General features: G+C 63.7%; 4 protein-coding genes across 5 annotated transcripts; 1 reads left to right on the top strand and 3 right to left on the bottom strand.

Moving 5' to 3' along the window:
* Positions 1-493: 493 nt before the first annotated feature.
* SPEM1 (spermatid maturation 1) lies at positions 494-1,803 on the bottom strand. The gene is made up of 3 exons (XM_045001533.1): positions 1,544-1,803; positions 1,237-1,294; positions 494-915 (listed from the first exon to the last, which is right to left on the bottom strand). Exons 1-3 carry the CDS (start codon positions 1,637-1,639, stop codon positions 494-496), a joined length of 576 nt encoding a protein of 191 aa, XP_044857468.1. The 5' UTR covers positions 1,640-1,803.
* A 120-nt stretch (positions 1,804-1,923) lies between these two features.
* PVRIG (PVR related immunoglobulin domain containing) lies at positions 1,924-9,334 on the top strand. Of its 2 annotated transcripts, none has more exons than XM_045001549.1 (5): positions 1,924-1,995; positions 5,845-6,201; positions 7,000-7,147; positions 7,531-7,576; positions 8,508-9,332. In XM_045001549.1, exons 2-5 carry the CDS (start codon positions 5,886-5,888, stop codon positions 8,901-8,903), a joined length of 906 nt encoding a protein of 301 aa, XP_044857484.1. In that variant the 5' UTR covers positions 1,924-1,995; positions 5,845-5,885; the 3' UTR covers positions 8,904-9,332. The 2 variants fall into 2 exon arrangements, with proteins under 2 accessions (XP_044857484.1, XP_044857483.1); XM_045001548.1 differs by lacking the exon at positions 1,924-1,995 and adding an exon at positions 4,745-4,850 and having other exon boundaries at positions 8,508-9,334.
* A 2,630-nt stretch (positions 9,335-11,964) lies between these two features.
* LOC123361568 (paired immunoglobulin-like type 2 receptor beta) lies at positions 11,965-14,294 on the bottom strand. Its single transcript, XM_045001552.1, has 3 exons — positions 14,237-14,294; positions 12,830-13,204; positions 11,965-12,372 (listed from the first exon to the last, which is right to left on the bottom strand). Exons 1-3 carry the CDS (start codon positions 14,277-14,279, stop codon positions 12,065-12,067), a joined length of 726 nt encoding a protein of 241 aa, XP_044857487.1. The 5' UTR covers positions 14,280-14,294; the 3' UTR covers positions 11,965-12,064.
* Positions 14,295-21,088: 6,794 nt separating this feature from the next.
* Positions 21,089-22,591, bottom strand: LOC123361570 (paired immunoglobulin-like type 2 receptor beta). The gene is made up of 3 exons (XM_045001554.1): positions 22,552-22,591; positions 21,801-22,178; positions 21,089-21,497 (listed from the first exon to the last, which is right to left on the bottom strand). Exons 1-3 carry the CDS (start codon positions 22,589-22,591, stop codon positions 21,208-21,210), a joined length of 708 nt encoding a protein of 235 aa, XP_044857489.1. The 3' UTR covers positions 21,089-21,207.
* Positions 22,592-25,553: the final 2,962 nt, after the last annotated feature.

The following is a 25,553-nucleotide window of genomic DNA, read 5'->3' as shown; positions in this document are numbered from 1 at the left end:
CAAGTCCTGGCCCCCCGCCTCCTGCTCGCGCGGGCCCTGTCTCTGCCTCCGGGGAACCCAGGCGTCCTGGCCCCCCCTCCCCCTGCTCCCATGGGGCCTGTCTGTGCTTCCGGGGAACCCAGCCGTCCTGGCCCCCCCATCCCCCCGCTTGGATGGGGAGAGGGACAGGGCGTTTCTCTGCCTTTAGGGAACCCAGGCGTCCTGCTCTGCCCTCGCCCTGGGGCTGTGGGGCGCAGTGCCAGAGTGGGGCAGAGCCTGTGGCAGGGGAGCTGAGCGGCCGCTGGGGCTGCAGGTAGGGGGCTGGGAACGGGGGTGGGTGGGGAGAGCTTCCCCCCCTACGCTGCTCAGCCCTGCACCCCCCCAGCGATCACCATGGGGCAGGCTCACGGGGGCCAGGGCCAGCCCCCCATTCCTTGCCCCTGTGGGGCTGGGTGGAATTGGGGGGGTCCCCCTTTCTCAGAGAGCCACCCCCAGCCGCTCCGCGCTCTGCCGTTTATTGTCCCCCGCGGGGGGGCCGGCGCAGGACCCCCGAGCCCTCCCGGTTCCAGCAGGCGAAGGAGGGGCTGGGGGGGCACACGGAGCCCCCCTGCCAGCCCTCGGAGCTGACCCCGCCCAGGCTGGGGGGCGGCGGGCTCCAGCCGGGGCTCACATAGACGCGGGCGCGGTGGGTGGGGCGTGGGGCCGCGTGGCCCCCCAGCTTGTGGGGCACGGCCGGCCGGGCTCCAGGACGGGCCCCGGGCTCCTCCATCTTCAGGCTGGGGGGGGCGCTGGCCGGGGGGCGTCGGGAGCTGAGAGGGGCCCCCGGGCGGAGTCTTCGGCCGGCCTCCGTGGGGCCGGAGGCCCCCCAAGCTCCTGGCACTGCTGGGGGGCTGCGGGGCCTGGCCGGGGGGCCGGCTGGTCTGCTCAGAGCGTCCACTAGAGGGGGAGAGAAAGGGAGCGTCAGCCTCCCACCAGCCTCAGGTCGTGCCCCCCATGTCCTCCCCTGCTCCAGGGCATTGTGGGAGCACGTGGCTCGGAGTGTCCCCCCACAGCCCTGGGGGGCAGGGCCTGCCCCAGAGGATGCTGGGATGAGTGGGCTCCTCCCCGGAGGACACTGGTGGAAGGGGGGCTCTGCCCTGGGGGACGCTGGATGAAGGGGGGACCCCGCCCCGGAGGATGCTGGGAGAAGGGGGGGCTCTGCCCCAGAGGATGCTGGGAGAAGGGGGGCTCTGCCCTGACACACTGCACGGGACTCACATTTTGGGGTGCAGAGGTGGAGCAGATGCAGGACAAGGGGTCTCAGGTGCAGCCAGAGCTGGAGGGGGGGAAAATGGATCAGACCCCCCCGGTCCCTTCAGACTCGGCCCCCCCAGCCCGGTGAACCCCACTCTCAGACCCAGCCCTTATCCCCCCCCCCCTCAGCCCCCCTCCCAGGTGTCTCCCCTCAACCCAGTATCCCCCCTGCAGACTCACTGGCTCCCCCAGCCCGGGTATTTCTGAGTGCGGGGCGGGAGGGGGCCCTGCTGGGGGGCAGGTCCATGGGGCCGGCCCCCCGGGCTCTCACCAGGCTGGTCGTGTTCAGCCCCACACACAGCACCACCAGCAGCCCCAGGACCCCCAGCATGGCGTCGCCCAGGCACTGGCAGGAGTCGCAGGACATGGCCGGCGGCAGCTTCTGTCCTGGGGGGCAGCCCCATGGCTGGGGGGGGGGTCCTGCTGTGAGGCAGCACCCGGGGCCTGTGACCTCATAGTGGAGCTGGAAGGGGGGGCTGGGGCCTGGGGGTCCCGGGCAGGGGGCAGCGCAGGGACCCCCAGGGTGGGGGGCGGGGCCGTGAAGGGGGCAGGGATGAGGTATTAGAGGGGGCTGGGGTCATGGGCTGGGGGGCTTAGCCCCCCCCATCCTGCTGGGGGAGGGGTGTGTTGCTGGCTCTGCTCCCCCCACCACTTCCCACCCTACAGTGATGTCATAGAGGGCTGAGCTGTGATGTCATGGAGGGCTGGCGCATGGGGAGCGAGGTGATTGGCTGCAGGGTGGGCCCGGCCTTGCCCCACTCTCTGGTTGGGGGGGCAGGGAGGGTCCTTCCCCTTGGGGCTGCGACCCCCCCAGAGAGGGGCTGGGGGGGTGCAGGAAAGAGGGAAGTGCAGCCCTGGCTGTGGGGCTCACCCCACGCACACCCCTCGTGCACCCACGCTCCATCCGAGCCGGGACACGGGGTGGGGGGCAGGGATTTCCCTCCCCCCAACTCAGTTATCCGTGGGGCAGGGCGCTGCTAGATCCTCTGGGCCCGTCTCACCCCCAGGGCGCTGGGGGCCCCTCGGTCTCTGCCCATGGCCACGTGAGAGCTCCGGGGGGGGGGGGGGGACTGCCGTGGGGTCGCCTGACGCGATTGAATTCGCCTCCAATTGCGGGGTCTTCTGCAAACTTGATGGAGGGGGTGAGCTGAGGGTGCCTGCCAGGCCTGGGCCACGCCGGATCCCCTTCCACGGGGAGGCTTCGCCGGGGGTCAGCTCCTCAGCCACCGGGCGCGGGCCGGGTTCGTTTGGCACGGCGCTCGTTAGTCCTGCCGACGCCTGAGGCTGTCGCAGCCGCCCTGCGACCTTCGCCAGCCGCACCCGTCCTCGCCGCACAAGCCAAGCGATCAATTCTCCAGACAGCCGCGGGGACTGGCCTGAATTATATTATCCCGCTTAATTCGTTAGCAGTCGAATCCTGTATCGGCCGCTCCGTTCTCTTGCCTGGGAAGGTATCGGGCCGACAGGCCTAGAACCACCCAGTGCTTGCGACCCCGGCCAGCTTCTGCCGCTTTTAGGAGCATCCTCTCCACTCCTTTATCCGAGTCCTTAATGAGGATACCGAACGGCCCCAGGACCGGCCCCCGTGGGACCCCGGTAGAGACGCCCTCCCAGTTCGACCACAAACCTGTAACGACGACTCTTTGGAACTGCATCTTGAGCACATTTCCCTGATTTGCTTACGAGCCTGGCGGGCGGGACTGTTGTCAAAAGCCTGACTAGAATCCATATGAATGAAGTGATCACGTGACGTGACGACAGCAACCTCGAATACAGAACAGAGATCATTAGTAAACACTTCTGCCGTCTGCATTATTGATAATTCTACCGTTTCCCTCCTGTAATGGACCAGTACCATTGTCAGAATTTCTTTTTGTTCCTAATGTACTTTTCAAAACACTTCTCTTTGTCCTTAACTCTGCCGGACACAGATTTCTCCTGGTGTCCCTTCGCTTCCCTTATCAATTTTCTACAATCCCTAGCTTCGGATCCATTTTCGTTACATCCAACTTGCCCTTTCTTCCAGTTACTTATTTTTATTTTTTCTAGCTGCCTTCACTTCCCCCTCAACCAGGTTTTTTTTTTTTTAACCAATATGCACTTCTTCCTTTCGATGGTGGAAATGTGGCTTTCTGAGTATCATTCACTTTTTTCTAATTAAATTCTTCCTCCCAGCTGAGGTCAGGCAGAAGTGTCTTCCGCTTTGTGAAACAGTCTCTTTTAAAGCACCCAGCAGATCTAGCGCAGGTTGGGACTTTGTTTGCGCGTTAGCAATGTGGTCAAGCTGTGATTACCGGTGCCTGAAGTGACCGTTCGTTTTTAGTTCTGTGCTCAGTGTCTCTGTCTGCCACGGCCGGGTCTAATCGAGGATTTGCCCTGTTTCGGCTGCGACGCTTTTTGAGCTTGGAAATTGTCATCTCAAGGGCAGCTCGAACCCTCCAGAATACGTCGCTCAACTTGCAGCCCCCCGTGATTCGGCAGTTCCCCCCCACACCTCGTAGATAGATGGTTACGGAGCCGGTCATCCTGTTCCTAGTGTCTGTAGCAGACACCAACTCCCATCCCATCTTGGGCTCCGTGGGTTAGGACGCTGACCCAGGAGCGTTCGAGATCGTTTTCTTCCGGGTCGTCCATAACGAAGGCGGGTCGAGTGGTTCCTTCCGGCCTTCAGCCCTGCGGTTCTGAGACACGCGTGTACGCACTGACACGTGTGCACGGCTCTGCACTGCCCCACGTATGGCGTGAGGCAGACATGCCCATGGGTGTGCACTCGCACAGCTGTGCACCCCCACCCCCATGCACCATCCCACCATGCACCAGGCTTGGCCATCCCACAATGCACCGGGCTTAGCCATCCCACAATGCACTGGCCTTGGCTACTGACTCTGGAGTGCCCCCCCCATGCCAATTCAGTTAAAAAACATGACTGAAAACAGAGGGGCTTTTGTGAAATGTGGGTGGGGGAGGTGCCCTGGGCTGCGGGGTGGGGACACGGGCCCTCTAGGGCTCTGCAACAATCACACCCCCTTATCCCTCCCACCTAGATACTTAAGAAAGGCATATGGGGAAACTGAGGCACCCACACAGTATTCAGAGAAAACATTAAGAACATTCCCACTTCGTTACCCCCCAACTGCGGACTCTGACCGCCCCGTGTGGGGTGTCGCCAGGGCTCAGCTGTGTGTGGGGGGGTCTCTGTTCCCACGCCTTCAGCGGGAGCTGGGCACGCCAGCTGGGACGAGGCAGGCGTGACCCTGGTGACCCGGGACTGGCGTGCCTGGCACAGGCCGTGCGAGAGCTTCGCACGGGGCCGGGCGTGTGAGCGAGCGAGGAAAAGGGACCGGCCCTGCCCGATGTGGTTAGCAGCAGCCACCAGCCGGCCTGTCGGTGAGGCCGGAGATGTGGGGCTGGCAGGGCCTCGGAGCCCGTGGGGCGTGTGGGAGGTGGCGCTTTCCTGTTTGCCGGCGAGGGGGGAAGCGAAAGCTGCGATCGCTGCTGTCTGTGCTCCCGCGGCGCCATGGCCGGGCCCGGCAGCTTCCCGCTCGTCGCCCTGCTCCTCAGCCAGTGCCTGGACACCGGTCAGAGCAGGGGTCTGGGGGCCAGGATGCCTGGGTTCTCTTCCCGGTTCTGGGAGGGGAGCGGGGGCTGGTGGCTTAGAGCAGGGGGGGCTGGAAGCCAGGACTCCTGGGTTCTCTCCCCGGCTCTGGGAGGGGAGTGGGGGCTGGGGGGTTAGAGCAGGGGGGCTGGGAGCCAGGACTCCTGGGTTCTCTCCCCGGCTCTGGGAGGGGAGTGGGGGCTGGTGGTTAGAGCAGGGGGGGCTGGGAGTCAGAACTCCTGGGTTCTCTCCCCGGCTCTGGGAGGGGGGTGGGGGCCAGGACTCCTGGGTTCTCTCCCCGGCTCTGGGAGGGGAGTGGGGGCTGGTGGGTCAGAGCAGGGGGGCTGGGAGCCAGGACTCCTGGGTTCTCTCCCCGGCTCTGGGAGGGGAGTGGGGGCTGGTGGTTAGAGCAGGGGGGGCTGGGAGTCAGAACTCCTGGGTTCTCTCCCCGGCTCTGGGAGGGGGGTGGGGGCCAGGACTCCTGGGTTCTCTCCCCGGCTCTGGGAGGGGAGTGGGGGCTGGTGGGTCAGAGCAGGGGGGCTGGGAGCCAGGACTCCTGGGTTCTCTCCCTGGCTCTGGGAGGGGAGTGGGGGCTGGTGGTTAGAGCAGGGGGGGCTGGGAGCCAGGACGCCTGGGTTCTCTCCCTGGCTCTGGGAGGGGAGTGGGGGCTGGTGGTTAGAGCAGGGGGGGCTGGGAGCCAGGACGCCTGGGTTCTCTCCCCGGCTCTGGGAGGGGAGTGGGGGCTGGTGGGTGAGAGCAGGGGGGCTGGGAGCCAGGACTCCTGGGTTCTCTCCCTGGCTCTGGGAGGGGAGTGAGGGCTGGTGGGTTGGAGCAGGAGGGCTGGGAGCCAGGACGCCTGGGTTCTCTCCCCGGCTCTGGGAGGGGGCTGGGGGCTGGTGGGTCAGGGCAGGGGGCTGGGAGCGAGGCAGGGAGACCGGTGGTTCTGGGGTCTAACCCCTCTCCTCTCTCCCCACTAGGGACCAGCAAGGCAGGGCTGAAGCTCTGGGCCGAGGACTCCATGGCCCTGGGGTCCCCCCTGCAGCTTCACTGCGCCTTCCCGGGCCAGGAGCACATCACCCTGGTGAGCTGGTGGCGCTGGGGCCAGAACTGGAGCCGTGAGGACCTGGCCGTGATACACCCCACGCACGGGGCCTACGTGTTCCCCGCTGTCCGGGGCCGCCTGCGGGTCACCAACATGTCCCACGACGGGCAGGTGGGGCTCACGGTGCCCAGCCTGGACCTGCAGCACAACGGCACCCGCTACTGCTGCAAGTTCTCCAGCTTCCCTACCGGCGTGTCGGAGCAGTGCCTGCAGGTCCTGATCCCCGAGCCCGGTGCGTGGGGCAGCCGGAGGGGCGGGGGGGGGGATGGTTGGAGGGAGGGGTGGAAGTGGGGTGTGGGGGGAGGGAGGGAGGGAGGGGGGAAGTGGGGTGCAGGGGGATGGATGGAGGGATGGAAGCAGGGTGCGGGGGGAGGGAGGGAGGGAAGGGGGGTGGGGATTGAGGGAGGGAGGGATGGAAGTGGGGTGGGGATTGAGGGAGGGAGGGATGGAAGTGGGGTGCAGAGGGAGGGACGGAAGGAAACGCGGTGGGGATGGAGGGATGGAAGCAGGGTGAGGAGGGAGGGAGGGAAGCAGGGTGCAGAGGGAAGGAGGGACGGATGGGTGCGGGGGGAGGGAGGGAGGGAAGCAGGGTGCAGAGGGAAGGAGGGACGGATGGGTACGGGGGGAGGGAGGGATGGAAGCAGGGTGCGGAGGGAAGGATGGCCGGATGGGTGCGGGGGGAGGAGGGATGGAAGCTGGGTGCGGTGGGAGGGAGGGACGGATGGGTGCAGGGGGAGGGAGGGATGGAATTGGGGTGAGGAGGGAGGGAGGGAAGCAGGGTGCGGAGGGAGGGAGGGACGGACGGGTGCTGGGGGAGGAGGGAGGGATGGAAGCAGGGTGCGGAGGGAAGGAGGGACGGATGGGTACGGGGGGAGGGAGGGATGGAAGCAGGGTGGTGAGGGAGGGATGGAAGCAGGGTGAGGAGGGAGGGAGGGACGGACGGGTGCGGGGGGAGGGATGAAGGGCTGGAGGGATTGTTGGACACTCTCCATCCCTGGACACTCTCCAATCCCTCTCCCTCCCCCCGCAGCCGCTGACCCCTCCCCGGCCCCCCACTCCTTGGGCAGCACCTTCCTGCGCCCCGACGTGCTGGGGACGCTGGGCACCGGGGGCTTCTTCCTGCTGGGGAGCGTCCTGCTGCTGGGGCACCTCCTGCGGGAGTGGGCAAGGAGGCGGAGGTAGGAGACACGAACCCCCCCAGTCCCAGCAACCCCCACAGCAGGACAGGGGCGGGGACAGGACACCCCAGACTTCGGGGGTGGGGGGGGCTGGGAGCCCGGACACCTGGGTTCTTCCCCCGGCTCTGGGACGGGAGTGGGGGCTTGGGGGTCAGAGCAGGGGGGGCTGGGAGCCAGGACTCCTGGGTTCTCTCCCTGGCTCTGGGAGGGGAGTGGGGGCTGGTGGGTTAGAGCAGGGGGGGGCTGGGAGCCAGGACTCCTGGGTTCTCTCCCCGGCTCTGGGAGGGGAGTGGGGGCTGGTGGGTCAGAGCAGGGGGGGCTGGGAGCCAGGACGCCTGGGTTCTCTCCCCACTCACTGTACCCCCTGCTCTCTTTCTCTCTAGGAAGCTGAAGGTCTCTCATCCCCACCCCGACCTGCCCAGCTCTCAGGTGACACTGCCTTGCTCTCCACGGGGCTGGGGGGTGGGATGGCACTGGGGGCCCTGATGGGGGGGCACCTCATGCACTTTGTCTGCTGGCCTGGGGCACCGAGGCCCCCGTGGCCAGTCCTCCATGGGGCAGAGGGGTCAGTCCGAGCCAGCCCCTGGGGGGGGAGGGAGGGCATGGACATTAGCCACCCCCCTGTCCTGGGACTCTACAAAGCAGATGGACTCTGCTCTATTCACCCCCCCACACGTCTGATCACCCCCCCACCCCCACCACCGTAGACGCCTGCTGGAAAACATCGGCTGCAGCGTCACTGAACAGGAAACCACCCCGGTTTTCAGTTCCTTGCCCGCCGCTCGGCTCAGACCCGCCCCTGCCTTGCCCCCACAGCCTGGGTCCTGCAGGGCCTCCGTGGGGCACGGGTTCCGGGCTGCGGCCTGAGCCCCCCAGCACACGGACCCTGCCCCAGGGAGCGTGCGGAATGGCAACCCCCTGGGACTACATATCCCATGGTGCAGCGGGATGCCCTGCTCCATGGCAGCATCCAGCTCGGCTTCCATTGCATGCTGGGAGCTGTAGTCTCCTTGGGCTGGCACGGGGAAGGGCGCTCTGCTGGGCCCCATTGCATGCTGGGAGTTGCAGCCCCCCCCCGAGGGGCGAAGGTGGGTCGCTGGGTCCTGTTGCATGCTGGGAGTTTGCAGTCTCTGTGGGGAACTCTGGGCCCCATTGCATGCTGGGAGTTTGCAGTGTTTGTAGGGGGCAGCTGGGTCCCATTGCATACTGGGAGCTTGCAGTCTCTGTGGGGGGCAGCTGGGCCCCATTGCATGCTGGGAGCTTGCAGTCTCTGTGGGGGAGGTGCAGTGGGGGGCTCTGCCCTAGGGGGAGCGGTAAGTGGGGCAGGTCCCCCTCCCTAATGCTCGTCTTGTGTTACCAGGAGACCCCCATGGCGCTGTGGGTGCAGCAGGGGCTGCCGGGCCGGCGTAGCTCTTTCTCCGCCCCCTACGTGCTCATCAACTTGGACTATTTCACCCCCCAGTCCAGCGCCACAGCCTACGGGGGGGCCCTGCCCCCCAAGGTACCCCCCCGGCCTGGCCGGGACAGAGGGCAGGGCCCGGGGCACAGCAGGGCCGCGCGCTGGGAGCAGGGGCGCGAGGAGCAGTGCCCGGACCTGACGCTGACTTCCTACCCCTCGGGACGCGGCGCCCCGCAAAGCTCCAGGGACCGTCCCGCCTCTGCGAAGACAGGACGCGGTCCGCCCCTCGTGCCGCGCGCTGGATCCCATGGCTGGAGCCGCCCCCTCCCGGAGCCGCCCGCCCCGGCGCCGTCGTGACAGGATGGGAATTTTCTGGAACGTTTTCTGTGAAGGCTGTGCGTGCCTCAGTTTCCCCCGACACGCAGCGGGGTGGGGAAAGGCGGCTCGCTCTCGGGCTGGGCACAACACAGGAGGGGGGACCGGCGCCGGGCCGCACCGGGTCTCTGGAGACAATGGCAAAGCGAGTGACTGGGACATTTGGTACCGAGCGACCATGAACGGCCCCCGCCCGCAGGCAGCCGGCTGGAGAGCCAAGAACCGAGCCTGGCCAGGCTCCGGGTGACCTGGATGGGCCAGGCTGAACATCTCTGTTCTCCACAAATAAACCACCCGGGGGGAAACCAGTCTCAGCGAGCCGCCCCCCGCCCCCGTTCCTCTAGGTCCTACAGATAAACAGGCTGCTTGATTCGCTCTCTCGGCCAGGGGGCGGGTGCTTTGTTTGGTTCTGTGAGTGTCACTGCAAACGCCGGGCGAGGGGCGTTAATCCCTGCGGAGCGGGCGAGTCCCCCCCCAGGGACCGGAGCTCACGGACGGCATCGGGGGGGCTGCAGGACCCGAGCTCCACCCTGAGGAGGCGGTGAAGCCGCGTGGCCGACTCTGGAGGAAGGGGGAGACCCCTCGGGGGTCTGGCCCACTGACGGGTTCCTCCTAGAGACCGTGAGAGCTGTTCCCTCCTGGTGCCACCTCTGGAGCCATCCCCTCCTGGTGCCACCTCTGGAGCCATCCCCTCCCGGTGCCATGCCACTTTCATGCTCTCGTGTGACACTCTGTGATACCGATTTCCCATCCCTCTGTGATGCCCGGGGCACTATGGGGCATCTCGGGCCCTGCCCCGCAGGGGATGATCTTGCCCAGGTCCTGGGAGGGTCTTGGGGACGGCGACAGCTGCCCCTCCCCCCTCGCCCCCCGAACACCTGGGTCCGTTTCAGAGCAGGGCCTCAGCAGCGGTGGTTTCCTGCCTGGCCCCGGGCTGCGAAGATGCTGCTGCTGTGTTGTGTCGCATCCTGTGGCGGCGGATTTCACCCCGCAGGCGCGTCACCTGCGCTGTGGTTCCTCGCAGCTCCGGCCCCGAGTGTCCGTCCGTTGTTTTGTGTCTGTCTGTCTGTCTGCTGCCCGCCCACCCCTTCCCCTGGGCCCCAACGCTCGGGGGGCAAACTCGGTCTCAGCGAGCCCCCCCCCCCCCGTTCCTGTAGGTCCTACAGATACACAGGCTGCTTGATTCGCTCTCTCGGCCGGGGGGCGGGTGCTTTGTTTGGTAACAGCAGCAGGGCAGGGGTTGATGCCGCCTCACTGCACCCGCCTCCCGCCGCCACCACGTTCATTGCTGGTGGGCGCAGGGAGCTGTGGGGTACCCCGGGTACCAGCGCCCCTGCAGTGCATCGTGGGAGATTCCCAAGTGCTGCGGAGGATGGGAGCGGGAGGCGGAGCTGGGCCAAGCAGGAGGGTGCGTTCGATCACAGGCACCACCTTGGGACCGTCACCTGACGTGCTGAAATGACCTCTGAGCCCGGTTCCCCTGCCAGCTTGGGACTCCAGCACCCTGCCTTGTGGAGCCAGGCACCCCAGCCTGCTGCAACACAGACCCGGGGTCTGAACCACGCCCCCAAAACTGCAGGCTTTACGTGAAAGCCGCTCAGCCTTGTCTCCAGCACCAGACACCCCGTTCCCAATGGGATCCAACCCCCAAATAAATCCATTTCACTCTGTATAACGCTTATACGGAGTCAATTCATAAATTGTCCATCCTCTGTAACACCGATAGAGAGATGCCCAGCTGTTTGCTCCCCCAGGGATCAATCACTTTCTCTGGGTTCATTAATAAGCAAAAAGTGATTTGATTAAATACAGAATGCAGGATTTCAGTGGCTCCCAGTAAGAACAGACAGAACAAAGTCAGTCACCCAGCAAAATAAAACCAAATCACGCAAGTCTGAGCCTAGTACAGGAGGAAACTGAACACAGGGAAAATCTCACCCTCAGAGTCGTTCCAATGAGCTTCTGTCACAGACCAGACTCCTTCCTAGTCTGGGCCCGACCCTGTCCCCGGCGCAGCCCCTGTTCCAGCTCAGGTGGGAGCTGGGGGATTGCTCATGACTGGCCCCCTGTGTCCTGCTCCACCCCCTCCTAATAGCTGTGGCACAAGGCGGGAATCTCCTGTCTCTCTGGGTCCCCCCCTCCTGCTAGATGGCAAAGCCCCAGGTGTGAGATGGGTTCCAGTTCCAGGGGACGTGGGCACATGTCCTGTGGGACCCCCAAGCCTCCATCCTTCCCGGCCTGACTCACAGGAAGCCCTGCGAGTAAACAGAGCCATTTACAGCCAATTGTCCTGGTCAATGGGAGCCATCAAGCTTCCAAACCACCGTTAATGGCCCCCACTTTGCGTAGTTACAACAGGCCCTCAGAGTTCTCGTTCATCTTTCTAGCGTCAGATACACGAGTGACACATTCATACAAACAGGCTGGCCACACTCAGCAGAATACAAGCTCTGTAATGATCCCTTACACGAGACCTTGTGCATGAAGCATGTTCCAGTTACATTACATTCACGCTCATTAGCATATTTTCATACAATCATATCGAGTGCAACGTCACCCACCTCTATCTATCCCCATCCACCCCCTCTATCTATCTATCTATCTATCCCCACCCACCCCCTCTATCTATCTATCTATCTATCTATCTATCTATCTATCTATCCATCTATCCCCATCCCCCCTCTATCTATCTATCTATCTATCTATCTATCTATCTATCTATCTATCTATCTATCCCCATCCACCCCTTCTATCTATCTATCTATCCCCATCCAACCCCTCTATCTATCTATCTATCTATCTATCTATCTATCTATCTATCTATCTATCTATCTATCTATCTATCTATCCCCATCCCCCCTCTATCTATCTATCTATCTAGCCCCATCCACCCCGTCTATCTATCTACCCCCTTCCACCCCCTCTATCTATCTATCTATCCCCACCCACCCCCTCTATCTATCTATCTATCTATCTATCCCCATCCACCCCCTCTATCTATCTATCTATCTATCTATCTATCTATCTATCTATCTATCTCCACACTCCCCCCTCCACTCCATGCACACTATCCATCCCTCTCTGCTCCGGCTAGTGGGTGTTTTGCTGGAGGATAACAGCTGTTCTACTGCTGCTGGACAGTGTCATTCCCCGGGGATGCCTGGCGAAGGGCTCTGCACCAGGGAGGTGAGTTCAAATCCTGATGCCGACAGTGCGTCACTCCTGGGCACCCGCTCGGTGACGCTCTCTGAGCCGTGAACCCAGCCCAGCCGCCAGCCCAGGGCAAAGACCACGATGAAGATGCCGGCCTTGGAGAGCAGCAGGACGAGGCCAATGAGGACGAGGTGAACAGTGTCGATGCGTCGGGGGTAGGTTCTCTCGGCACCCCCTGTGCCAGTTGTGACCATTTCCGGGTGCCGGGTGCTGTCTGTGGTGCTGGGAGCTTCCCGCACTGGGGAGGGAGCAGGGGGCAGCAGGTGAGTCCGGGGTCCCCTGGCAAACTCTGTCCCCCCAAACCCACCCGCGCTCTCCCCTCGAAGGGTGCAGTGACCCCTTCCCCCCCAGCCCTCCGGATATCGGCGGTCCCTGCTCCCCTTTATGGCCCCCAGGGTATGGGAGACCCTGCTTCCCCCCACAACCCCCCAGATATGGGAACCCCCCCTTGCTCCTAAATGTGGGGGATCTGTGCCCGGTAGCAGCTCCCTCTGTCTCTCTCTCTGTCTATCCCCCTGCTTCCCCCCAGTGCCCCCTGGATAATTGGGGACCCTGCATCCCTGAACTGCCCCCCCAGATATGGGAAGCCCCCCAGTCCCTGGATGTGGGGCTCTGTGCCCGTAGCAGCTCTCTCGTTCTCTCTCCCCCCGCCCCGCCACGGTATCCCGGTGCTGCCACGGTTCATCCCCTCTCACCTGTCACCGTGAGGTTGGTCCCAGGGTAACTGCGCCAGCTCTCCCATCGGTTGCTCTTCTGCGCCCTGATTTCGCAGACGTACATGCTGGCGTCCGACTCCCGCAGCCGGTCGATGCGGATCGAGGCCGTTCGGTTCCCCCGCGGGTCCCCGACCAGGGTGATGCGGCCCCCGTAATCCGGGTGGGTGAACCCCTCGGTGTGACTGTAGATCAACTCGCCATGGTATCCGCCTCGTCCCCAGTGAACCCGGAGGTCCTGCGGCGACTCGAACCCAGGGGGGTACCAGAAGGTGCAGGGCAGGGTGACGGAGCCCCCGGCCGGCGCCGACAGGAACTCGGGCAGGCTTGTCATGTACCGGTCGTCCCAGGCAACCGCTGCAAAGACCCCCAGAGACACCATCCCGTCACCGCGGCCGGCCCTGGGGTCCCACCCGCAGCCAGGGGGGCACAAACACCCCCCGGCCTCCCCCAGCCTCCTTCCAGCCCCCCAGCACCCACACTGCACAAGCCAGCCCGGCCCCAGGCCCCCCGCCTGTTCCCCTCCCCCATCGAGCCCCTTGCCGTGTCCCCTCCCCATCCCCATTCACCTCCCCCAGCCCCTCCCTGTGCCCCCGCCCCATTCACCTCCCCCAGCCCCTCCCTGTGCCCCTGCCCCATTCACCTCCCCCCAGCCCCTCCCTGTGCCCCTGCCCCATTCACCTCCCCCCAGCCCCTCCCTGTGCCCCTGCCCCATTCACCTCCCCCCAGCCCCTCCCTGTGCCCCCGCCCCATTCACCTCCCCCCAGCCAGCCCCTCCCTGTGCCCCTGCCCCATTCACCTCCCCCCCAGCCCCTCCCTGTGCCCCTGCCCCATTCACCTCCCCCCAGCCCCTCCCTGTGCCCCTGCCCCGTTCACCTCCCCCCCAGCCCCTCCCTGTGCCCCTGCCCCATTCACCTCCCCCAGCCAGCCCCTCCCTGTGCCCCTGCCCCATTCACCTCCCCCCAGCCCCTCCCTGTGCCCCTGCCCCATTCACCTTCCCCCAGCCAGCCCCTCCCTGTGCCCCTGCCCCATTCACCCCCCCAGCCCCTCCCTGTGCCCCTGCCCCTTTCACCTGCCCCCATCCCCTCCCTGTGCCCCTGCCCCATTCACCTCCCCCCAGCCAGCCCCTCCCTGTGCCCCTGCCCCATTCATCCCGCCCCAGCCAGCCCCTCCCTGTGCCCCTGCCCCATTCACCTCCCCCCAGCCAGCCCCTCCCTGTGCCCCTGCCCCATTCACCTCCCCCCAGCCAGCCCCTCCCTGTGCCCCTGCCCCATTCCCCTGCCCCTCCCCCTTCCCTGTCCCCCGTCACCCCCTGCTGGTCGGGTCCCGCCCGTGACAAGGGGCTGCCCCCCACTCCTGTGCCCCCCCGTGTCATGCCCCAGGGCTCACCCCCCACCAGGGACAGCAGCAGCAGCAGCAGGTCCCGGCTCATGGCCCCAGCGGAGGCAACTCCGGCCCCACTGACTCTGCCCCCCCCCTGCTCATTTGAGGAAGCTGGTGACAGCTTGGTCCTTCCTGTGTGAAATTCCGCCCCCCCCCCACCTGGGCCAATGAGGCACTGTATGGGGGGGGGTGGGAGGAGGGGGTAGCAGGGGCCAGGACTCCTGGGTTCTCTCCCTGGCTCTGCGAGGGGAGTGGGGGCTGGTGGGTCAGAGCAGTGGGGGCTGGGAGCCCGGACTCCTGGGTTCGCTCCCTGGCTCTGGGAGGGGAGTAGGGGCTGGTGGGTTAGAGCAGTGGGGGCTGGGAGCCAGGACTCCTGGGTTCTCTCCCCAGCTCTGGGAGGGGAGTGGGGGCTGGAGGGTTAGAGCAGTGGGGGCTGGGAGCCAGGACTCCTGGGTTCTCTCCCCGGCTCTGGGAGGGGAGTGGGGTCGGGTGGTTAGAGGAGGAGGGATTGGTTGGGGAGCCAACTGGGGACATGGGCTGGGGCTGGCTGGGTTGGGGGGGTCGGGGAACAGGCTGGGGGCGGAGGGGGATGGGGGCCAGGTCACCATCACAGCCTGGTTCCGGGGCCTGCTGCCCGGTGAGGATTGGTTTCACACCAGTGCACAAGCGCTAGTGATCCTGGGGCGTCCCGTGTGCAGGGGGCTGGTTCCCGGGGAGTGGCCAGGACCCCGGGGTGATCGCTGAGCCCTGCCCCAGATGAGCAGGGACCCACAGACCCCCCTCCCCCCTCGGGGGGGCGGTACCCGACTCAGAGACACTGGTTCCTCTGCGGGTCCGGCTGAGCTGCTCGTATGTGGAAAAAGGGGAACTAGGGTAGCTAATTATAGTGCAGCTTGGCACCCCGCCCCCGTCCCCTCCCCCACAGCTCCAGCGTCCCTCCCCCCCTGAGTTCCCATGTCCCCTGCAGCCCCCACCCAATTATGCAGGCCCCATGGATCCCCCCATGTCCTCCACCCCCTGTGCCCTACGTGCCCCCTTGTGCTCTGGACCTGCTCCCTACGAAGGCAGCCCGGACTCTGGGGGATCCTCCCCTCTCGGGGAGCAGCCTGTCCCCTGGGGCGGCCAGCGGGCCCTGCACCCCAACGCCACATGTGAGACGTGCCTCTCAGCCAGCCGGGAGATCAGAAGCTTTGTCAGTCGACAGGAACACGGCTCAGTGTAGAACTGATCAATGAAATTGTTTTTAATTGTTCACGTTATCAATAGAACTTCTGTTCACTGTTCGCCCTCCACTGCACTTGTCTAGATTGTAACTTCTGTTCACTGTTTGCCATGGTGTAATTCAACCCCCATTTTAAAACGCTCACTCCATGTTGTAAAAGCTTCCTCCCACCTTCATTTCTGCAAACCCTGCTGTACTCTTATTAGTTAGTGTAGACGTGTGACTGAGGGATGGATGGATGATGGAATCAACCTCCAGCCCCAGCCGGTCCTGATGAAATAGACTTCAGACCCCACCGGCTGAAGCTGCAGACAAGAGTCCTAACAAAGTAAGCAGAGGCCACCCTAAACAGAAAAGGTGCAATAGAAGGAAGATCAAAGCCAGGTCCCCGGCTGAAAGTCGCCTGCAATTGCCGGGTGATCGATCACCAAACCCAGAGGCAGCGGGACACAGCAAGACCTAGAGACTCTGGATTCAAACTGAAGCCTACAAAAAGGATGGGTGAGAAGGGAGACTTTGGAGGGTAACGTTCTGCTGCCAACATGGAAGGGCATCGGTGCAGGCCCAACAGAGACCCAGCCCGTCCTTGTGCCCGGCTTTCCTGGCCAGTTACCGCCACAACCTCCGAACCCAAGCTGCAAACTCAAGCCTCGAACTCAAGCTGTGTCCAGGACTGGGAACTATGCAGCAGCCGCAGAACAGCTGATGGGGTGTGTGTGTGTGGGTGGGTGGGTGGGTGGGTGTGGGTGTGTTAGGTATAACGTGTGTGTATAAGGATTAAGATATTAGTTATTGGTCATAAATCAAATTGTTTTCATAATAAATGTGGCATCTTTGTCTGCCCCCCCGAAAAGATCCTGTGTCGTTTTGTCTGTACGACAGAGCAGAACTCGTCAGCACGGACATCAGTGACTTTCCGCCAAGTCCATTTGGGGGGACCCCAGGCAGGGTGCCCAGGGCTCCCCCCTTCCAGTCCCCCCACAGCAGACTGCCCTGGCCCGTGCTACTGCCGACATGCCCATTGCTCCTCCTCTGGTCTTTGTCCTGCTTCCCGGGTCACCTGGTCGCATCCCTCCCCTGGTTCCCAGCTTAGGAAGGGGCCCGTCCCTCGCCTACCTGCAGACAGCTGGCAGCCTCACCGGCTCCCTCCGCAAAAGTCACACACCCAACTCCCGCCATCAAGGCACTGGTGCAGTGCACAGGGAAACTGAGGCACACACAGCCTTGGTACAGGACAGTAAGACTCACATGGAACAGAACAAGGTGAACAACACCCCACATCGTCTCATCGGGCCGCCGGCACAGGACATGACACTGGCTTCCTGCCCCTCGGGAGTCGGCGCCCGCAAAGCTTGAGGGACCATTGGGACATTCTCTACCTGGGGGGAGCCTCCCGTAACCCCCCATATTCCTCATTTTCATGTCAGCGTGATCTCACCGATAACGCGCCTTGTAAGGTATCGGGGAAGGGTTATGAGCGTCTGGAAGTCATTTCTCTCCCCAGACATGGCTGTCACTGACGCACATGAAGTGTTGTGTGGTTGCCACTAACACATGCTGGAAGTTGGGGGAACCAGCCAGATATTAGCTCCCCAGAGGCAACAGCGAGGAAAGTAACCAGCGCCCGGGCGGGTGTCGAACAACCATTGTCCAGCAAGGCAGGGACAATGCAATGACCCACCTGCGTGAGGCCCCACCAGGGGAATTGCTCAACCTTGCCTGGAGAGACCCGGTAATGCTCCCCTGGCTCTGAACGGGGGAGAAAGGACACGAGAAACGGGAGAGACGTTTGCCAGGCTCTCGCTCTCTCTTCCACCTCCAGCTACAGACACCAGCACCACGCGACTGAAGCGCTGATCGAGGGGGAGAGCCTGGCTGAAGAGCAACCAGCCGGCCTGTGGTGAGAAACATCTACGTTTGTCGGTATCGGGGGGGTGGCCGTGTTAGTCTGTGGCCACAAAAACAACGAGGAGTCTGCTGGCACCTTTAAAGATTGATTTGGGCATAAACTTCCGTGGGTAAAAAAACCCACTTCTTCAGATGTGGGCTGCTTCTGAAGAATTAGATCGGATGCATCTCAAGAAGTGGGTTTTTTACCCACAAAAGCTTCTGCCAAGATAAACCTGTTAGTGTTTAAGGTGCCAGCGGACTCCTGGTTGTTTGTAAGGTTGTCAGGGCAGTGAAAGTGTTACGATCAGCGTGGAATGTGTTTGCTTTGACTTCGCTGGTTGTGCTTTGACTTATCATCACTTCAAATCGATCTTTAGCGTTAATAAATCTGTCTGTTTATCCTACCCGAAGCTGTGCGCTTGGTTTGCGGCGTGTCAGAGACTCCCCTTGGGAGAACAAACCTGGGACAGAGCAGTTTCTTTGTTAAATGGATGAACTCATATAAGCTTGCAGCATCCCGCGGGCAAAACTGGGCACTGCCAGACGCAGGTTCCCAGGGTCGTGTCTGGGACCGGAGATACTGGCCAGCGTCATTCGGCTGCACGATCCAAGGAGCAGTTTACACGCCAGAGGCTGTGCGTGACCAGCCCAGGAGAGGGGCTCTCCCAGCAGAGCAGGGTCAGGCTGGCTCCCGGAGTCAAGGATTGGGGTGACCTAGCAGATCACCGGTCCGGATAACGCCAGAGGGGATGTCACATCCGTCCCCACCTCTGCGAAGACAGGATGCTGTCCACCCCTCATGCCACACACGGGACCTCACGGCTGGAACTGACCCCTCCCGGTGCCACCCTCCGCGGAGCCCTTGTGATGGAATGAGAATTTTCTGTAACATTTACTATGAAGACTGTGCCTGCCTCAGTTTCCCCCTACATGCAGCGTGGTGGAAAAAGGCGGCTCGCTCTCAGGTTGGGCATGACACAGGGGGGGACCGGTGCCTGGCTGTCTTGGGTCTCTGGAGACAATGGCAAACCCAGTTGGGACGAAGTCGGGTTTTATTCATCTAGTTATGTTGCACGTGAGTCTTACTGTCCTATACTAATCCTGTGTGTGCCTCAGTTTCCCTGTGTGCTGCCCCAATACTTCGGGGGTGGGAATTGGGGGTGTGATTTTGCTGAGGCCCTGGGGCAGGTGAGGGTGTTTGCACCTGCGTAACCTGAGACCCAGGAGGGGGGTGCGACCAGGTGACACCTTCGGCCCGGGAAGCGCGACACAGAGAAGGAGGAGGAGCATGAGGGGGTGTCGGAGGTCAACCGAGGTGCTGCTGGGGGGTGACCTGGCAGATTGGCCGGGTGGCCCCGGAGCGCCCTCGTCGGCACCCGTAGCCAGCTCCTGCGAAGGGCCCTGTGCCCTGACACCGGGGGCTGTGCCTGCCGGGGTGTCGGCCCACCGCAGAGGGAAAGGACCGGAGGAGGAACAAGCCGCCCGGGACGGCCCCTTCAAGGCCATCAGACAGGTAAAGGAGGTGAACTGTGGGGTGGAAGTGTCCAGCCGGGCTCACAGCCGCCGGACGCACCATGTCGACGTGAGGAAGCCGAACTGGGACAGGGAGAAGGTGGTGCTGGCCGTGGGTGGCCAGTGGCAGGCGCAGGGAGAGGATCCCCGGGTGGATCTGTTCCCTCAGACCGGGGCCGGCCCTTGGCTGGGATCAGTTCCCCTCTCCGACCGGACCCGCTAACCCCGGCCCAGCAGGCAGAGAGCCGAGAGGTGCTGGGTTCATCCCGGCAGCTGTTCTCCCCCCGGCCTGGGCTCATGAACCCGGCTGCCCACCGGGTGGAGACAGGAGCCCGCGTAAGATGCTCCCTGTTCTGGGTCACGGGGAAAACAGCCCAGGACCTGGAGAGAGAGGTCGGGGAGATGCTGGTCTCAGGGGTGATCCAGCCGCCCGCCAGCCCCTGGGCCTCTCCCGTGGTGGACCCCGACCATTCGCCCCTGACGGGGCTGCACCCGGTGAAAGGGGCCAATGCCAAACTCCTGAGGTGGCGTCTCCAGCTTCCGGATCACAACATGGACATGGGTTCCTCCTAGAGACCGTGAGAGCCGGCCCCTCTCGGTGCAGACCCCGGAGCCGGCCCCTCCCGGTGCCGGGCCCAGAACTGTCCTCTCCTGGTGCCGCCCCCGGAGCCGTCCCCTCCCAGTGCCGGGCCCGGAGCCATCCCCTCCCGGAGCCGCTCCCGGAGCCGTCCCCTCCCGGTGCTGCCCCCCGGAGCCGTCCCCTCCCGGTGCCAGGCCCGGAGCCGTCCCCTCCCGGTGCCACCCCCAGAGCCGTCCCCTCCCGGTGCCGCCCCCAGAGCCGTCCCCTCCCGGTGCCAGGCCCTGAGCTGTCCCCTCCCGGTGCTACGCCAGGGTCGCACTTTCATGCTCTCGTGTGACACTCTGTGATACCGATTCCCCATCCCTCTGTGACGCCCGGGGCACTATGGGGCATCTCGGGCCCTGGCCCGCAGGGGGTGATCTTGCCCAGGTCCTGGCAGGGTCGTGGGGATGGTGACAGCTGCCCCCCCACCCCCCGAACACCTGGGTCCGTTTCAGAGCAGGGCCTCAGCAGCGGTGGTTTCCTGCCTGGCCCTGGGACACGAGGATGGTGCTGATAAAGGGAGGGCGGGGGGGGGGAGCGGATGTTGTGTGGCATCCTGTGCTGGTGGCCTATTTCACCCCGCGGGCGCGTCACCAGCACCGCGGGTCCTGGCAGCTCCATCCCTGACTGGGGGGTCCGTCGCTCTGTGTCTCTGCCTGCCCACCCCTTCCCCTGGGCCCTGCTGCTCGGGGGGAACCCGTCTCAGCGAGGCCCCACTCCCCTCCTTCCTGTAGGTCCTACAGATAAACAGCCTGCTGGATTCGCTCTCTCAGCCAGGGGGAGGGTGCTTCGTTTAATAAATTATATATGGAGAGATCCCTATCTCGTAGGGCTGGGAGGGACCCCGAAGGCTCATCGAGCCCAGCCCCCTCCTTCACCAGCAGGACCAAGGACTGATTTTGCCCCAGACCCCTAAGTGGCCCCAGCAAAATAAAACCAAATCACGCAAGTCTGAGCCTAGCACGGGAGGAAACTGAAGACAGGGAAAATCTCACCCTCAGGGTCGTTCCAATGAGCTTCTGTCACAGACCAGACTCCTTCCTAGTCTGGGCCCGACCCTTTCCCCGGCGCAGCCCCTGTTCCAGCTCAGGTGGGAGCTGGGGGATTGCTCATGACTAGCCCCCTGTGTCCTGCTCCACCCCTCTTAGAGCTGTGGCACAAGGCGGGAATCTCCTGTCTCTCTGGGTCCCCGCCCCTGCTAAATGGCAAAGCCCCAGGTGTGAGATGGGTTCCAGTTCCAGGGGACGTGGGCACATGTCCTGTGGGACCCCCAAGCCTCCATCCTTCCCGGCCTGACTCACACGTACCCCGGAAGGTCTGTAAGTAAAGAGAGTCATTTGCAGCCAATGGGAGCCATCAAGCTTCCAAACCCCCATTAATGGCCCCCACTTTGCGTAGTTACAATCGGCCCTCAGAGTTCTCGTTCATCTTTCTAGGGTCAGACACACGAGCGGTACATTCATACAAACAGGCTGGCCACACTCAGCAGATTACAAGCTCTGTACTGATCCCTTACACGAGACCTTGTGCATGAAGCATGTTCCAGTTACATTATATTCATGTTCATTAGCATATTTTCATACAATCATATAGAGTGCAACGTCACACCCCCTCTATCGCTCTATCTCCACACTCCCCCCTCCGCTCCATGCACACTATCCATCCCTCTCTGCTCCGGCTAGTGGGTGTTTTGCTGGAGGATAACAGCCGTTCTACTGCTGCTCGATGGTGTCATTCCCCGGCGATGCCTGGCGAAGGGCTCTGCACCAGGGAGGTGAGTTCAAATCCTGATGCTGATGGTGCGTCGCTCCTGGGCACCTGCCCGGTGACGCTCTCTGAGCCGTGACCCCAGCCCAGCCGCCGGCCCAGGGCAAAGACCACGATGAAGACGCCGGCCTTGGAAAGCAGCAGGACGAGGCCGATGAGGACGAGGATTACGGCGTCGATGCGTTGGGAGTAGGTTCTCCCCATGCCAGTTGTGACCATTTCCGGGTGCCGTGTGCTGCCTGTGGGGCTGGGAGCTTCCCAACGTGGGGAGGGAGCAGGGGGCAGCAGGTGAGTCCGGGGTCCCCTGGCAAACTCTGTCCCCCCAAACCCACCCGCTCCCCTGCTCGAAGGGTGCAGTCACCCCTTCCCCCCAGCCCTCCGGATATCGGGGGTCCCTGCTTCCCTTTACAGCCCCCAAAGTATGGGAGACCCTGCGTCCCCCACTCCCCCCTAGATATGGGAACCCCCCCTTGCTCCTAAATGTGGGGGATCTGTGCCCGGTAGCATCTCTCTTTCCCCGTGGCATCCCGGTGACCCCATGGTTCATCCCCACTCACCTGTCACTGTGAGTTGGATCCCAGGGTGACCGCGCCATTGCTCCCATTGGCCATCGTTCTTCTGCACCCTGATGTTGCAGACGTACTTGCTGGCGTCCGACTCCCGCAGCCGGTCGATGCGGATCGAGGCCGTTCGGTTCCCCCGCGGGTCCCCGACCAGGACGATGCGGCCCCTGTAATCCGGGTGGGTGAGCCCCTCGGTGTGATTGTAGATCAACTCGCCATAGAATCCCCCCCATCTCCAGTAAACCCGGAGGTCCTGCAGCGGCTCGATCTCGCGGGGGTAGGTGAAGGCGCAGGGCAGGGTGACGGAGCCCCCGGCCGGCGCCGACAGGGACTTGGGCTGGGTTACCATGTACCAGGGATACTGGGCAGCCACTGCAAAGACCCCCAGAGACACAATCCCGTCACTGCGGCCAGCCCCGGGGTCCCACCCGCAGCCAGTAGGGCACAAACACCCCCCAGCCTTCCTCAGCCCCCTTCCAGCCCCCCAGCACCCACACGGCACAAGCCAGCCCGGCCCCAGGCCCCCCGCCCGTTCCCCTCCCACATCGAGCCCCTCCCCATGTCCCCTGCCCCAACCAGCCCCCCCATGCCCCCTCCCCAATCCCCTGCGTCCACCCCATTTCCCACCCTCTCCCCAGAGCAGCCCCTCCCTGTCCCCCCATCACCCCCTGCTCTTCGGGTCTCGCCAGTGACAAGGGGCTGCCCCCCAGTTCTGTGCCCCCCCGTGTCACGCCCCAGGGCTCACCCCCCACCAGGGACAGCAGCAGCAGCAGCTCCTGGCTCATGGCCCCAGCGGAGGCGACTCCGACCCCACAGGCTCTGCTCCCCCCCCCCCCCCCATGCTCATTTGAGGAGGCTGGTGACACCTTGGTCCTTCCTGTGTGAAATCCGCCCCCTGCCCTGTGCCAATGAGACAGTGCGGGGGGGGAAGAGGGGGGACCAAGGATTAGGACTCCTGGGTTCTCTCCCCGGCTCTGGGAGGGGAGCGGGGGCTGGTAGGTTGGAGCAGGGGAGCTGAGAGCCAGGACTCCTGGGTTCTCTCCCCGGCTCTGGGAGGGGAGTGGGGGCTGGTAGGTTGGAGCAGGGGAGCTGAGAGCCAGGACTCCTGGGTTCTCTCCCTGGCTCTGGGAGGGGAGTGGGGGCTGGTGGGTTGGAGCAGGGGGGGCTGGGAGCCAGGACTCCTGGGTTCTCTCCCCGGCTCTGGGAGGGCAGTGGGGGCTGGTGGGTTGGAGCAGGGGGGCTGGGAGCCAGGACTCCTGGGTTCTCCCCCTGGCTCTGGGAGGGGAGTGGGGGCTGGTGGGTTGGAGCAGGGGGTTGGGAGCAGGGATTTGAGGAAGGGGTCCAATAGGGGCAGGGAGGGGGCAGAGTTGGGCAGAGACTTTGGGGAACGGGTTGGAATGGGGGCGGGACAGGGGTAGGAGGCCGTGGGGCAGGGGTGGAGTCAGGGCAGGGCCGGGGGTCGCAAGCACTCACCAGCGCCAGGAGAAGTTGGTGCCTATGAGTCCTGGTGAATCACAGGAATTGGGGGTGCAGGACCCTGACTCCCCCACACTCCGTGACAACTGGTGGCAGGGGTGGGATCTACTGCACCCGTGGCTGGCGCTTCCTGCAGTAGGTGACTGGGGGGCAGTAAAACGAAGGGGGGTTAACAAGGACCAGGCCTGCTGGAGGCTCAGAGAGGAGCGGTTTCGGGGGGCGGAGGAGCTACGCTTAACCCCTGGGAGTGTGTGACCAGTGAGAAGGACTGTTGCAGTAACGGGGTCCCGCTGGGGACTGTGGCGAACAGTCTCAGGGGCGGAGGACTCTGCGGCTCGACCCTGGGAGAGAGGTGGAGACCTGGAGAAGGGCAGGCGCACTAGGGATTCCTCCTGGAAACCCTGGGGAGCTGAGAGCAGACGGGCCTGTGCGTGCATCCTGAGACCCCTCCAGCCTATGGCTGGGGAGGGGCTGGAAGGAGCTGGCGAATCCCGAGGGCACCCTGACCCCGCAGGCCAGCAGGGGATCCTCCCGGCGGAGCTCCCCATCGCTGGAGCTGAGGCGGCTGGAATGGGAGAAGCAGCTAAAGCTAAAAGAGCTTGAGCTGAGGCAGCAGGAACTAAAGGAGGAGCGGGAAGAACGAGAGAGGCAGAGGCAGCACGAGCTGGAGGGGCGCCCAGAACGGGAAAAGCAGCGCCAGCACGAGCTGGAGTCGGCCAAGCTGAGGCGCAGCGAGCCCCCGGCTGCGGTGAGTGACGGGGGACCCAGGACTACTTTGATAAGTGCCTCCTGCCCCAGTTTAAAGAAGGGGAGGACATGGATGAATTCCTGATGGCGTCTGAGACGGCCTGCGGGCTGCACAGGGTTGATCCTGCAAACGGGCTCCAGTTCCTCATCCCCTTACTGGACCCCAAAGCCTCAAGGGAGCGCCGGCCACCTTCCAGCGCCTGGTGGATCAGCTACTGAGGGGGATGGAGAGTTTTGCTGTGGCATATATTGACGACATCTGCGTCTTCAGCCAGACCTGGGAGGACCACGTGTTCCAGGTTAGACGAGTGTTGGGAGGCGGGGTTAACCGTAAAGGCGGAGAAGTGCAAGGTGGGGATGGCTGAAGTATCTTACCTGGGCCATCGGGTGGGGAGCGGCTGCCTAAAGCCGGAACCAGCCAAGGTGGAGGCGATCAGAGACTGGCCCGCTCCCCAGACCAAAAAGCAGGTCCAGGCCTTTATTGGGATGGCGGGGTACTATCGGAGGTTCGTGCCCCACTTTAGCACCATAGCCACCCCCATCACTGAGCTGTGCAAGAAGGGGAAGCTAGACAAGGTGGTCTGGACCGAGCAGTGCCAGGAGGCTCTCCAGGCGCTGAAGGAGGCTCTGCTCAAAGGCCCAGTTCTGGCAAACCCAGATTTTGACAAGCCCTTTATGGTGTTCACCGACGCCTCAGACATGGGCCTGGGGGCGGTGTTGATGCAGGAGGATGAAAAGGGGGAGAGACACCCCATCGTGTACCTGAGCAAGAAGTTGCTACCCCGGGAGCAGAACTATGCGGCCATCGAGAAGGAATGCCTGGCCATGGGGTGGGCCCTGAAGAAACTGGAGCCATATCTCTTTGGGCGCCACTTCACCGTGTACACCGACCACTCTCCCCTGACCTGGCTGCACCAGATGAAAGGAGCCAACGCCAAGCTCCTGAGGTGGAGCCTGCTCCTGCAGGACTATGACATGGACGTGGTCCACGTGAAGGGAAGCGCCAACCTGATAGCGGACGCGCTGTCCCGGAGAGGGGGCCCCGAACTTCCCCGGGTCACTGGGCAGAGTGACCCCGCTCAGTTCAGTCTCGGAGGGGGGAGAGCTGTGACGGAGCAGGGAGCGGGGAGGATTGACCTGGGGATTTTGCAGGGGAGTTTTGCTGGGACTGTCTGCACTGGTGCTGGATGGTGCTGGGATATCAGGGGGTGACTTCACTTGAGGGATGATACATGAGCACGTAACCTGAGCCAGGAAGGGGCTGGGGCCAGGTGACCCCTTCTGCCCGGGAAACTGGACAAAGGCTGGGGGAAGAGCCAGGGGGTGGCTGCAGGCTGGAGGGGGTTTCAGCTGGGAGCTGGCTGGGGAAATGGAGGGAGGCCAGAACCGAGGTCTGGGCTCCCTGCCCCCCAAGATGGACCTGACTGAGGGGTCCTGTTCTCTGTATCTACAAGTCCTACTGGGGACCGGGTTCCTGTCGGCTAATAAACCTTCTGTGTTACTGGCTGGCTGAGAGTCCCAGGG

This window comes from Mauremys mutica, unplaced genomic scaffold (genome assembly GCF_020497125.1).
Source record: "Mauremys mutica isolate MM-2020 ecotype Southern unplaced genomic scaffold, ASM2049712v1 Super-Scaffold_328, whole genome shotgun sequence".
Classification (NCBI taxonomy): domain Eukaryota; kingdom Metazoa; phylum Chordata; order Testudines; family Geoemydidae; genus Mauremys; species Mauremys mutica.
This window is presented reverse-complemented; position numbering and strand designations above follow the sequence as displayed.

Coding starts and splice junctions, on each gene's coding strand:
- SPEM1 (XM_045001533.1), bottom strand. CDS start 1,639: ATGTCCTGCGACTCCTGCCAGTGCCTGGGCGACGCCATGCTGGGGGTC. Junction 1,295..1,543: donor GGCTGAACACGACCAGCCTG/GTGAGAGCCCGG, acceptor CCCCCCCTCCAG/CTCTGGCTGCACCTGAGACC. Junction 916..1,236: donor CCACCTCTGCACCCCAAAAT/GTGAGTCCCGTG, acceptor CTCCCCCTCTAG/TGGACGCTCTGAGCAGACCA.
- PVRIG (XM_045001548.1), top strand. CDS start 4,790: ATGGCCGGGCCCGGCAGCTTCCCGCTCGTCGCCCTGCTCCTCAGCCAG. Junction 6,202..6,999: donor GGTCCTGATCCCCGAGCCCG/GTGCGTGGGGCA, acceptor CTCCCCCCGCAG/CCGCTGACCCCTCCCCGGCC. Junction 7,148..7,530: donor GAGTGGGCAAGGAGGCGGAG/GTAGGAGACACG, acceptor CTTTCTCTCTAG/GAAGCTGAAGGTCTCTCATC.
- LOC123361568 (XM_045001552.1), bottom strand. CDS start 14,279: ATGAGCCGGGACCTGCTGCTGCTGCTGCTGTCCCTGGTGGGGG. Junction 13,205..14,236: donor GCTGCTGTCCCTGGTGGGGG/GTGAGCCCTGGG, acceptor GGGTCTTTGCAG/CGGTTGCCTGGGACGACCGG. Junction 12,373..12,829: donor GACCAACCTCACGGTGACAG/GTGAGAGGGGAT, acceptor CTCCCTCCCCAG/TGCGGGAAGCTCCCAGCACC.
- LOC123361570 (XM_045001554.1), bottom strand. CDS start 22,591: ATGAGCCAGGAGCTGCTGCTGCTGCTGTCCCTGGTGGGGG. Junction 22,179..22,551: donor GCTGCTGTCCCTGGTGGGGG/GTGAGCCCTGGG, acceptor GGGTCTTTGCAG/TGGCTGCCCAGTATCCCTGG. Junction 21,498..21,800: donor GATCCAACTCACAGTGACAG/GTGAGTGGGGAT, acceptor CACGTTGGGAAG/CTCCCAGCCCCACAGGCAGC.